The sequence below is a fragment of the Talpa europaea genome, assembly GCF_964194135.1.
Source record: "Talpa europaea genome assembly, chromosome: 10".
NCBI classification, from domain to species: Eukaryota; Metazoa; Chordata; class Mammalia; order Eulipotyphla; family Talpidae; genus Talpa; species Talpa europaea.
In genome coordinates this window covers 30,045,831-30,059,275 of record NC_140077.1, presented here as the reverse complement: position 1 = coordinate 30,059,275, position 13,445 = coordinate 30,045,831, and the positions used below count along the sequence as shown (strand labels likewise).

The 13,445-nt window shown below is 44.1% G+C and overlaps 1 protein-coding gene across 1 annotated transcript in view; it reads left to right on the top strand.

Annotated features, from left to right (window-relative positions):
- WDFY4 (WDFY family member 4) overlaps window positions 1–13,445 on the top strand; it is a gene marked incomplete at both ends in the record, with an annotated part of 204,919 nt that overhangs the window by 27,639 nt on the left and 163,835 nt on the right. The window contains 2 exons of the mRNA XM_084245258.1: window positions 2,393–2,973; window positions 7,495–7,588. Coding sequence (XP_084101384.1) covers window positions 2,393–2,973; window positions 7,495–7,588 — 675 coding nt within the window. The remainder of the gene's footprint in view (window positions 1–2,392; window positions 2,974–7,494; window positions 7,589–13,445) is intronic.

Here is a 13,445-nt window from a genome sequence, read left to right as displayed (position 1 = left end):
TGGTTTTCAGGATCATTTTGAAAGCATTCACATAAATTTAGATGGTTTGGCAGCCTAGAGCTGGAAATTTCCTAATATCTCGGTGACTTATTTATTTTTCATTGCACAAGTCATGTGACCAGACACAGGGTCAGGTTCAGAGAGTGCCATGCAGGCCTCCCACACTGCAGTGTTCAGCTTCTCATGTGGATTATCAGTTGGCAGTAGAGCCCATTGCTACACATACCTCAAGGTTGAGTGTGTTTCCAAATAGGTCAAAGAAATAACACACCATGAGGAGAGAGTTGCTCACCCAAGGAAGGCAGGGGTGTCTGCCCCTAGCCTCCTCCAGCCCCCGAGTCCCCAGGGTCAGCAGCTTGGTGATGCTGTCTACACAGACAAAGGCCTTGCCCCTTCTAGAAAGCTCAGGCTTGCTCCACCATGAACTTTCGCATCATGGTTCTAGAGAACCTGCTTTGACATCTATGTGTTTCTTTTTAAGGACAAGTCTACCACTGTCAATTTTTCCTGGGTTTTGAGTCAAATTCACAAATAGTTGGGCCATAAACTCACCCAGGAGGACAAAGCAGTTGTCACTTCCTTCTCATTTTTTGCCTCCACCTTTCTGGCAGTGAGGGAAGTTCCTTCCCCTGAGGTCTGTGCCTTGACTCAATTTGATCACCATTCGTGGGTGGCCCTGATACCGAGTTTCTTTCAAAGCGACAATTTGATTTCCCCAGTAATCCCCCTGAGCAGTGGGGGGAACATTCTAACTACTATAAGTCATGCATTTCCTTTTTCTGCAGCAGGGAAAATGTCTGTTGACTCACATTGGTAAGGATGAAATTTTCTACCTTACTCTATATTATTATTTGTTCATTTTGAACATAGTTGTGTATTTTGGCCTTTTGTAGATTCTCCTGCTTGTCTTTTTGTTGTTGTGCTTTTTAATTTCTTGAAATATTATAAGCAGGGCAGTGGGGAACATTTAAGCAGCTCCTTTGTCATCATTTCTCTTGTTTGAGGGCGCCCTCATCTTTGTGCATTTGCTAGGTCCTTGTGTTCTCCTGCCCCATCTCCTGCCCCTTGACCAGCCACCAAGCAGCTCAGGTTTCTTGTAGTGAATATCATATGAGAAAATTTGAGTGTTCTGTTGTTTCAGCTAAACACTGGTGTTAGGTTAGGCTTACCAGCACTTTCGGGTTAAAGCATCCCCTCCTCCCCAAGCTGGAAATTTCCTTTAAATGTTTTCTCTCTGAACCTTGTTTCAAGCATCCTGCAATTGATTCTAAATTATGTCTGCCCAATGTGATACTAGAGTATTACATATCTGAAAGCACAAAGCAATTCATATCTTCCTCTAGAGTTTACTAGCAAAACCACAAGGACTGGCTCCTCAAGGAAACATGCATAAGATGCTGGGTCTTAGATGGAGTCCCAATGCAGTTTTTGTGAATAATAAATACCAAAAACTAGAGTTTTTATTATTTATTGCAAATTACCCATCCATTCTTCACTTTTATCGAAGGAGAACTACAATATTTAAATATAGTCTTTCCTTCCAAAATATTTGCTGACTCCCTAGTGTATACCATGCCTTGGGCTCCATGGCTGGCACAATGTATATGTTCAAGAAATCATTCTAGAAGCAACTGAAAGTTTGCTGTCCAGAAAGATCTCAGCCATCTGGAGAAGGTGGATTCTATTTATGTATGTTATGAACAGCCTAAACTCCATGCACGAGTGTGCTATAATCTGTGTGCCTTCTTGCATTAAGTTTTCTATCTTGATTCCCTTATATTTTCACACCAGGTTTTAAGTAGATTCATTTTACTATCTTTCTTCATTTAACAGAGGTACCTGTGCCTGCACAGAAGAGATAAATAATAATAAACTGCCTTGTAAAGATTTCACTGAGTCTCCTCTGCAATATAAAAGATGGTTTATTCCCCTCATTTAGCAAATATTAAATGTGTGCTATGTTCCACAGCAGTGAGAAAACCTGATTTTATGGAGCAGCAGTCCAGTGGAGGGCTCAGTTTTTAAGTTACTTCTATACTGTCTAAGAAATGTCTTGATTGGGGAATTTGAGGGGTGATGTGAGTATTCAGCTGGAGTGAATATAAGCAAGGGATCAGAGAAAGTGTTTTGGTGCTAGATGCATTTAAGTCAAAGACAGGACAGTAAATCAGCCCTATAAATCAGCACAGATTTTAAGATCAATTGTTTGAAAGAAGGCATTGAAGGGCAACCTAAAATTAAAATTAGGAAGAATAATATTGACCTCCCCTGTTTCAGAATTGCCCTGCAGATACCTCACTGTTTTCCATGGCATTGAGCTGGTTGCTCTGCATCAAAGATCTGCCTCCTGGACTTGACTCTTTTTTTTTTTTTTTTCTCTTTGGTGTTTCAGTCTCTACTCCGGATCCTGGAGACCCCCAAAGGCCGTGCTGCCTTCAGAGTGTCCAGTGGGTTCAATGGGCTGCTATCCCTGCTCTCTGACCTGGAGGGGTCTCTCCAGGAGCCCCCGATGCCAACCTGGGGGCTGGTATCCCCCAGCCAGACCCTGGAGCTGATCTTGCACACCCTCTGTGCTGTGGCTGCAGCCCTGCACCTGGACCCTGTCAATGGTGATTTCTTCAGGAGGAATGGGCTCTATGAGAAGCTGGCTGAGGACCTCTGCCTGCTGGGCTGTTTTGGGGCTCCGGAGGAAGAGGATGCCCCTGTGCACACTCGAGTGGATACAAAAGCCAGACCATTGACTGATTTTCTGAGGGTGGCCTTTTCCTCGACCAGCCCTCTCCCACCCAAGATACAGAGCTGCCTGCAGATCCTCGGCTTCCTGGACAGCATGGCCAGCGGCACCCTCCACCTGCACTCGAACCTAAAGGAGTCCCTGTGGGCTAGGCGCCCACCAGGTGTGAATGCCCACAAGGGGGAAGCAGGCAGCGACTCCCAAGGCAACTTCAAGCAGTGGCCAGACCTGGAGGAGAGGTAGAACTTTGCTGCCCACTTCCGCCATAGGGTCGTCAGTGTATCCCCCTCTCTTATTTCCACCCCCAACATTCTGTGCATGTTCTGCCGTAAGACGCCCAGGCTACACATTGGGCATGTGGGAATGTCACATGATTTTCTGTTCTCTAAGTTAACCTTGACTCTGGGCTCCCCTATGATGGGAGCTGGCAGAAAACCAATCTGTCAACACTGTGTCTGGGGGATGCTGTTGGGTCTTACAGAGCCCAAAAGGCTTGCCCAGTTTTGGTAACTGAGGGCAGAACTCAGCTGCTAGGCTCACTTTCTTCTCTGGTGACTGCTGCCATGAGGATCTTGGTGTGGACTTCCTGAGCAGCTTTTTGCTGACTGAAGTGTGTGTGTGCGTGTTCGCGTGAGTTCTTCCTGTATTTTTTTCTGGCTGTCCCCTATTGTGGTAAAGATTTGCCAAATGTTCTGACACAAAAGCCTGCAGTATAAGGTTTGGGCTCTAACCCAGTATGGCCACCAGCCCTGATTCTTTATAGATGACTCCCGTGTCAGATGTCATCCTGGTTTCACAGCGAGTAATTTTTAAATGTGTAAGAGTCAGATATCATAAATCGAGCAATTTTTCCTTATTAAAAGATATACATCACCCTTGACCTTCCCTAATGGTTAGAGCAGAGGAAGTGAAACCCCAGCCTCTCCTGAGAAGGTCTGTGGGGTAAAGGGCAGGGCAGGGCCTGGGATGGGAGACAGGGAGGGTGCTGGGCACCAGCTTAGGCAGGTGCCTTGGTGTGGCCTGGGCAGAGTGGGCCCTGGTGTCCAGAGAGGACTCAGCGGCTGTTGTCCTTGGACTCAGGCCCACGTGCTGTCCTTCTCAGTGACTGTGTTCCTGGGCCTGTGACTTTCTCTCTATGAGTTTCGATTTCCTGCGTTGAATGCAGGGGTAGTAACTGTATCCATCTGAGGGCTGTTGTGTGGTGAGGACTGGCCACGTGATGGTGCTGTCGAGGCTCGCAGCTGCCCAGGACTGAGCTTGCGTATACACCAAACACACCCCAACCCTACACAGCCCACGTACCACACATTCCTCTCCCCTCCAAAGTACACCAGCACCACACATACCCTACGCACCACAAACACACCAAATGCTTTCCCCTCTCCTGCAGGTGCACCACAACCCATGTAAATGACAGTGGAATTCGGTGAGTGGCAGCTGCAGTTGTGACATGCTGACCCTCCCAGGTATTTACAAGATCCCCTTACCTGGGATGGACAACCACAGTGCAGGCCTGAAGGCGAAGGTCGAGGGGAGAGTGGGTCAGGCCATGGAGGGTCTTGCATGCTCACCACTCCAGGCTGCTGTTTATCCAAAGGAAATGTGGAACCATGGGGCAGGACTGTGGCATGATGGGGTTTGTGATCTAGAAGGGCCAATATAACTGTGCCCAGAGAGGTGCCCTTTCAAAAGCAGGAGGTACCCCAACTCTGGGCTGCCAGAGGAGTAGGTCCCTAATTTAGCGTTTGACCTCTCCCAGCCCCTGGTGGTGATGGGGGCTTATGAGCTGACTTTTATTCTTGATGTCAGCAAAGGTATAATCCCAATGACCTATAACTTAAACATAAGTTGTGGCTATAGCTCATGTCCATAGGGGGCATTTTCAATAGAATGAGTGTACTCCAGGCAAAGATGAGGTTTCAAGGGGTGCTCTGCAGATCAAAACCCTAAACTGTCCCTCATCTTCTCTGTCACTATTTGTTTTGTAGCACAGTCCCAATCATTCCTGTGGAAACAATATGCCCTTATGTTTATGACTACATCCTAACTTAAGCCTATGTTATAGTCATTACTGAGAGTCTGATGACCACTGCTGGGGGAGAGCAGAGCCTCAACAGTCTACATGAAGACTACTTTGGCTTTAGCAAGACTCAGGTGTGACCCTGTCATTCTAACTGAAGCCTCCAGTGATCCCCCATCCTTCCCAGGAAAAAGGCAGACATTAGGCGTGTTCCTGGATAGCCCTTAGTCCTACGTTCTCTTAGATCCCCTGCACCTTGAGCCACATTCTTGGCTTCTTCTTCATACATGCTCCTTCCTCTGTCTGGGATGTGCTCCCCATGCTGGCTTTACCTAAACAGATCCTAATCTCTAGCTGTCACTTCCTCCAAGAAGCCTTCCCTGACTGCCATGTCCCTGCCCTCCAGGACAAGTCAAGTGCTGATGCCTCACATACTCAGTACGCTCCACAGTAATCATAACTGAAAGTCAATGACTAACTGTGTAAACACTGTAGTTTCTAATTTCTCTGGGGTATTTTTCATTCTAGTATATCTGAAACCAGGAGGCATGTTAAAATTGATGTCATAAGAAATCTACCAGGCATTTGAGTCTCCTTTTCCCCCACCTGCTCTAACACCATGGCACATCTCTCAATCCTGGCTTTTCCCGCTGAGGCAATAGGCAATGATTGAATTCTGGCTTGGCGTGGTAGATGCATGTGATCACAGATGGGCCTGCACCCCTGATCCATGTCACAGGCCCCCGTAAATGGCTGTTGAATGGATTAAGTGCATGAATCAGTGGGGGGATGGGCAAGGAAAGTAGCTCAAATGTGGTGAGGAGACAGCAGGGGGTTCCCGATGATGCTCTGTGGGCAGTGGGGATGGGAGCAAGATGACCAGGTGGGTGCCTGGCCAGGCACGTGTCCTTCCTTCATGTGTGCTGAGGATCAGCTGGCTTCATGTTGGCCTCTGAAGAGCAGAGTTGGGACATTACTTTCATAAGGCATGTGTGCCCACAGCTCTGCTTCCTAAAGTACAGAGCCCCAGACTAGAGACAGAGCTCAGAGAAATGATGGAAACTCCCAGGGGAGGAGACTTCCCTGACTTTGAGGGTTATCACACAATATACCAACCCTCTCAGAAGCCCAGTTTTCTTTTGTGAAATGGGGGACTCAGTATCTACCACTGTGCTGTTCAGAGACTTAATGACTTAGATATTACAGAGTATCTGGGCCAAGACCTAGTAGTTGCTCAGGAACTATATCAGGCTCAAAACCTAGTAAGTCTGAACTTTCTGGATGCATGATAATATGCAGTGAATTGGAAAGTCTCTGTGAAGGATCTTGGTAAGCTGTAAAGGTGATGAGCTTGAAAGTTTTGCCTTTCTCATGGTAACTGAGAAACCAAGTTTCCAACTCAACCAAGACCACCACATGTCGGGACTCTAGATTAGCCTAGGGTTTGCTGGAATTAGGAGCTCCACATACCAGGCTGCATTTATGCCTGACTTTCTGCAGACTTGAGGCCGTCCCTCTGATGCTGGTCTCCACTCAGCCCTCCCTGATGTCAGAACACCATTGTTTAGGAATCTACACCTGGGCATCCCTGGACCTTAGGTGTCTTTGGAGGGTGGTTTGACTTCTTGCTCTGTTATACCCTGTCTACTCCTGAGTTCAGTTTTCAAAGTCTTTGGAATGTGGTTTATGGTCAGATCCATACACGTGCAGCTCAGAAGGAGTGCAGAGTTTGATAGACAACCTAATGATCTCTCTTTCTTGAGTCTCCTCTTTATCATCTTTCCAACACTTTCTGCCTCTCAAGTGCTCCTTCCTTTTCCTCTGCCTAGCCAGGAGGGGCTATAGCATTTTTTACCCTTCCCACAACTGCATCTGTCTCTGGGACCAAGCAGGGAGAGGAAAAATATCTGTGGGGATTTTACCTTCATTCTTAGGACTATAGTTCCTCTGGTCAGAGAGAAGGGTTCTTTTGTTGCTAGTTTTAAATGCTGGTCTGGCTGATGCTGCTGCAAGGTAGCCTGTAGGTTGGGGTGAGAAAGAATGGAAAAACCCAACCAAGAAATCCAGAGGATCTCGTCCATGTTCTGTGACCTGCAGGAATCTCCTCTCCTGCTAGACCAGGAACAGGAGCTCTCTTAGAACTCTAGGTGTTCTGTCTACACCTGGTGCATGGCCTGAGTTTCAGGCTCCCTTATTAGGGGATTCTGCAGGGGAAGCCTCAGGAAACTCATTTCAGTTGATGGTGTTTTGGTTGATTTTCCTTTCCTTCTCTGCTGCCATTTACTTTTCAGAGACCACAGAGAACAGCTCATGTCATTTGAATTTTTGGTTGCTTCTCATGATAGGATGTACCTACATCACCTTGAAGAGATTCAAAAGTGTGTGTGTGTATGTGCATGTGTGTGTGTGTGTTTAATATAAAATGAGAGCATCTCCATCTTCTACCTATCTGGAGAGAAGGGGAGAGGATGAGGGAACTGACTTCTATTGAACATCAGTATGGGCCAAGCAGTGCATCTTAGTCACAGAAGCTTTATCCTGTGGCTCTATGAGTAAGGTATGCTATTGTTAACACCACTGTACAGGTGGGGAAAACTAGATTCAGGAAGTTATATAAATGCAGAGTTGTTGTTTGAGGATGTGTAGCATGGCCTGTCTTAGAAAGATTCAGGAAGTTCCATGAAGAGGAGAGGAAACCAGAAGGCTTAAGTCTGATGGGTTGTCTTTCCTCTCTCTGCAGGATGGATGAAGGTGAATCTGTGATCATGCACCCTGGGGTCTTGTGCATCATGGTGAGATTGCTGCCTCAGTTATACCATGAAGATCACCCCCAGGTACCCATTGATGAACACATGTGTTTGTCTTTTTCACTCTTTCTAGCTAGAGCTTCTTTTCCCCTTTCTGTCTTTGTTCTCAGTACCCTGCATTAACAGAGACACTCTTTTGAAGTGGAAGGGAGAGTCAGTATGTCAAAGGCTCTTGACTGGGTTCAGCCCACACTTCTAAGGCCTTTCAAAATAGTTCACCTCGGTTGGCAAAATGACTTTCTAAAAAGAGCAGCCAAAAAAAAAAAAAAAAACAACTGAAATGATTGAACCTTCTTGAGCCAACACTGGGTGCTAGTGCTAAGTATAGCATTACTAAGTACAGTGCTGGGTATTGGCGGGACAACAGTCCTTCACTCCCCACAGGGTGCTGGCTGTGATTCTGACTCGGTGCTCTGCATGGGACATGCAGGGCTAACAAGATGGATGCTGCTCACGGAGCCTGATTCTCTGGTGGGGACCAGAAGGTGCTAACTAAATAACTAAGCACACATAAGAATGTACAATTACAAATTGTGACCAGTGCTATGAAGGGAAAAAATAAGGTGCCGAGAAAGAATAATGGGAATGGAGGTAGGGGAAGACCTAATTAAATCTGATTTAGTGAAGTGGTAGAGGTCAGAGATCAATCACTATAATTGCCTAAGCAGCCAGTTAGTTGATGGATAAAAGTTTTGCCTCCTACGTCAAATATCTTCCAATCCGTCAGTTTCCTAAGTCTGGGGCCTTTTGTACTTTCTTTGCCTTGGTATTCAAGAGTTGCCTGGAGCATATTGGAAACTAAAGGTCAGCTCTGTGCCAGATTCGTTATTTCATCAAGAATCACAACAGCTCTTTAAAGTACATGAGACTCTCCCCATTTTATAGGTGGATGAGGCTCAGATAAGTTGTATAACTTCCTAAGGTCATGGAATGGTGAGAAAAGATCTGAAACTCATCCCAGGTTGAAGACCAACATGCGTTTAATGAATGGGCTTCTTATCTCTGCAGCTGTTAAAGAATGCAAGGTCATGGAATCTGGTTATTGTAAATTTTCCAGGTATCACCACCTCATTGCCTCACTGGCTTCCTTCACTGATTTCATACACTGTAATTTACTTGCAACAAGAATGAGCAGACCAGTAGTTTGGGTAATCCTAGTAATCAGACAGGGTCTGATGGATGTGTTGTGTAAAACTCCATGGCAACGATGACTGATGAAGTGATACAGAGACACTGCTGTCTCCTACATGCATGAAAACTCCGTGGATGAGCCTGAGCTTCAGATAAACTCCACAAATTGTCACATGAGCATATGGGGAAGAATTTTCATTCATCCTGTGATGACAATTGGACAAATTAAGTATGCAAATGAGAATACCATTTGGTAGGATACTTTTTCTCTATTCAGGTCACAGTAAGTAATTTAGGAAAAGTCTAATTCTCCCTCACTGTCTCTCAAGTATGCAAATGAATCGTAGCCATGCAGTTTCAAATATTTCCTGCAGATGCCAGATCAGCAGCTATAAAAGTTGGATAATTACAGTAATTAATTTCTGGAAGGGTGGTGGGAAACCTCATAACAACAAACAGGATAGTAAATCAAATAAGAAATGAGACCATACAAGAAAATGCTAAACCCAAACTGTCTGAGAGACTGCAGATTTTAAGGCGGAAGGAGTAGCAAGTTTCAGTAGATGGCAGTGTTACTAAGAAGATGAAACATGAGTTCCCACTCATCTCTAGGTTTGCCCGATGCTTCCTAGCATTCCCTATGCTCTTACACACTTTACACTCCTCAGCCGCTCTTCTTATTTTATGCAGGAGAAATTGATGGCTTTCCAAGGTGCAGATGTCATTCAGAAGGGACAACTTACAAAGCTGCATGTATGGGTTGTCTGATTTATTTCTAATTGTGGCCACATTATTTGTTCTGTTCACAAAATGTGTTTGTTTTCCCCCCTCCAAAATGCTAGAACTGCACGCTGCTTTTAGAATCTAGCTGGCTTTTTTTTTTTTTTTTTTTTTTTTTTGCTTCTGGTGTCATCACCAGTATTAACACTGAACTGCAGGTATTTTACTGTGAATGTTGCTGACTAAAGCACCAGTCTAAGATGGAGTCCAGCTGCATTCTTATGGAGCTGAATTGACCAAAAAGAAATATTTGGGAAGAAAGGCATTCCCCCTTTCTGGCATGTTCAGTAGCCACGAGGGTCTTGCCATAGAGACGAGGCATTGGGCTAGAACTATGGCCAATAGTAGACAGACTTTCTGGTCCCAGGCACCATTCTGTGTCCTCAGGACCGAGGCCTTTACTCAGTTCTTAGTAAAGTGTTAACTCAGACAACAGGAAGCCAGATCCAGTTTAGCTGAGATGAAACTCAGCCTGTGCTGCATCAACCGACTTGAAACATTTGCTTCTGTAAATAATTACTCACACCTACTGGTGGTCACTGGGGATTCGAGAACAAATCTCACAAGAACTTTGAGTTTGAGGGTGGGTAGGCAGAGGGGTGTGGGAGATGGCAAGACAACATTCCAATGACTATGACAAGGGTTTGTGTACATTGGGACAGAGGGCAGGGAAGATTGCAGAGATGGGAACGCTGGAGATAGGCTTTAAAGAAAAGATACGTCTTTGCAGAGGGTTGGGTAGGGGGAGGAGGCAAACTCAGGCTCACGGAGAAGTATAAATGAAGGCGCCCATTTGGAGATACTGACTAGATCAGTTGGGCTAGACTGGACCATGGGGGTAGAAAGGCAGTGAGTGGAAAGGCCTGTCGAAATCACATCATGCAAGGCCTTGAATACCAGTTAAGAGAGTTGAACTTTGTTGGGTCAGCATCCATTGTCATTGTCATCATTATCCCCATTGTTGTCATCATGAACATCCCTACTGTGTGAATAGATACCCTTTATGTGAGGGCAGAGTTCAGGCACCGATGACAGCAGATTTTGGTCAGAGCTCAGCTCTGACATTAACAATCACAGAGCCATGAGAAGTTATTAAACTCCTTTGGTCCCTAACTCTCTTTGCTGTAGAATGGGACACTATGATCTTCATGTGGCATTATTGTGATGATTATATTAATCAATGCATTAGTGCTTAGCACTGCAGCTTGGGAAGCACATGTTCAGTAGTGTTGTCATAAGCTATACAGGCATTGTATCATTTAATCTTAATAAGAACCCTGAAAGGCGGCTATTAATATTTTCGTTTTTCAGATGAGGTCTTATATTTGTGTAAAAATTAAGTGACAGATTCAACACTGTTGCTAGGTGGCAGTTGTCCCTGGTAAAATGTTCCTGGGCCTCCTGCCTCTGTGCCAAGTTGCCTTTCCTGTAAAGAGGTGGTATCCATAGGATATTATTGGAAAGCAATGATGTGATCAGACTTGGGCTTTAGAAAGACTATTGTTGTGTAGGTTGGTCAATGTTGGGTATGTTCCAGATTCTACTGCCTTAGAAACCACCTGCATTGTCTGATGGGATAGGAAGAAGATCAGGTGTGGGGTTATATTTGTCTGTCAGCTGAATTGTACCTTGATTTGGGAAAGGGTACCATTTTCTGGAATTGGCCTGCATTTCTAATACATTGAAATAATCATATGAGTTTCAAATGACAATATTGACAGCATTAATAGATCTGGATAGCATTGTGTAAGGACAGGCCATTTGAAAAGAAAGCCATTTCCTCCAACAAGGAAATTGGTAAATTAGAAGTCTTGCTTTGTTAAATTATGACACTTCAGAAATTCCACGCATGTTGTTGAATTCTGTTCTTACGCTTTTTCATACTGCATCTCATCTCTAAAATATTTCTATATTCCTGAGCAGAAAAATCTCAGATTCTAGTCAAAATTCAGGTGACTTGTTATAGCAGCCTCTTAAATAGAGCAAATAGACACTCTTGCATAGACAGGAAGAGGATCAAACGCAGGCTACAATGTATGTCAGAGACATTAAAGTTGGATGGGATGAGCTCCAGCTTAATTTTGGTTGGCCTTTCCTTTTCAACCTTTTCACTATGATTTATGTCTTATGTAGACCACTTCCTTTTTCTGTACCTCAATTTCAGCTACTTAGATTTGGCCTACCTAGTTCACAGGGATAGCAGACTCAATTTCTTGGGGGCCAGAGAGTAAAAGACATACATCAGCAAACCAGCATTGAACAATAGGGAGTGGTGAGGACTGCCACTCAAGGGAAGGGTAATTGTCATACCTAAAAGTACATTTAATTAGGGTGAAATAAAACTGGCAAAACTAAGCTATACCCCCATTTGAAACACTTCTATAGGTCATTAGTTTATAACCCTCATGAGATACTAAGTTCCATCCCTTATGATTACATGACGTGGTGCTAAAACCATAGGCTTTGGAGTAGAACTGGATGGAGGTGCCATTTTCCCACTCATTAGTTTTATGACCATAGGAAATTGAATGAACCTCTTCAAGTTCCAGTGTCCTCATAATAATATTTTCCTATTGAGAACGGTAAGAGTGAATAATGTTATAAAGTACTTAGTAGTATCAGGCATGTATAGCCAGGTAGACTCCATCAGGTCCCCCACTTTTTATTCCAGTGTTAGCAATCTGTATTCCTAGTACTCTGGGTCATGGCATATAAAATTTTGGAAATATTAAATGGAATATAACACATTTTAGGCATATTTCCAACTGCTATTATATTACTGATAAGTTAATAACAGAGAATTGATATTGATTATATGTTAATATTACTTATGAGTCAAAAGGTCCTCTTTTCTGCCTTTTCTGTATTTGATGAATGACCAGGTGAAGCTCAGATGATAGGTGGCGAAAAGCTGGCAGAGGAGTTACCCATTGGATGACAGAGTGCAGATGTGTGGGGTCCTTACCAGCTTGAGCAATGAATTCATTGAGTCAAAATTCAGCAGAGATAATCATGTCTGTGCTAATGTTCAAATGCATGGAAACACTGAGGGGGAAAGGAAAGAGAAACATGTGTAAGAGCTCTAGGTTGTTTAGTGCAAGGTCTGTAATACTCCCAAGTGCATGGGACACTGCTGTACTGCTATGGTGAATCCTGCTTTATCTATTAAAATTAATAGATAATAATATAATTAATAGATAATAATAATTAATAATTAATGGATAATATAATTAATATACAATAATATAAATTTATCTATAATATAAAAATATAGTGCCAGCTACAAGGAGATGATGATGCCACTGTCCCATTAAAATACTACACTTGTGTTTTAATGGAGGTGAAAAATTAGAATGGTGAGGGACCTGAATAACTTGCTTAGTCAAAGGAGGAATGGTTAACAGCTCAGGGTGTGTGTCCTAGAGAGAGAGGACTGGGAAAAAGAGATCCAGGCAAATGCTTGCTGGTAGTAAAATATTGGATGCTAACGACTAGCTAGTTAAATAGTGAAAGGTTTGGACTCATTATAAGGACAAACTTGACAAAACTGTGGAGGTAAGTGAGCTTCTCTGCTCTGGGGTTTCAAGCAAGGTGTTAGGTTCATGATAGAGAGAACCCAGCAACTGGAACAGTTAGACTTGATGACCTCTATGATCCTGACCCGCTCACGGCTTGGGGGGTATGGTCATTGGCAAGGTCGCATATACCTGAGACACTCTTAGCCTCTCGAGGTGGCAAAAATGACTAAACCACTTTAGGTGAGGTTTGTGGCAAGTACCGTGTGCCAGTTACTAAATTCCTAGTTGAGGCAGAGCTGTCACTTCCTTTTTTCTATGTTTTGAAGAATTGACGCAAGACAGGATGCAATGGGTACTCAGTGGCCAATTCATAGTTTAACAGTTTTAATTAGTTTTGCTGGACTCAGCTCTGGGCTGATTCAACTTCCTTGACCTACAGAGAGACTGGCGGTGCT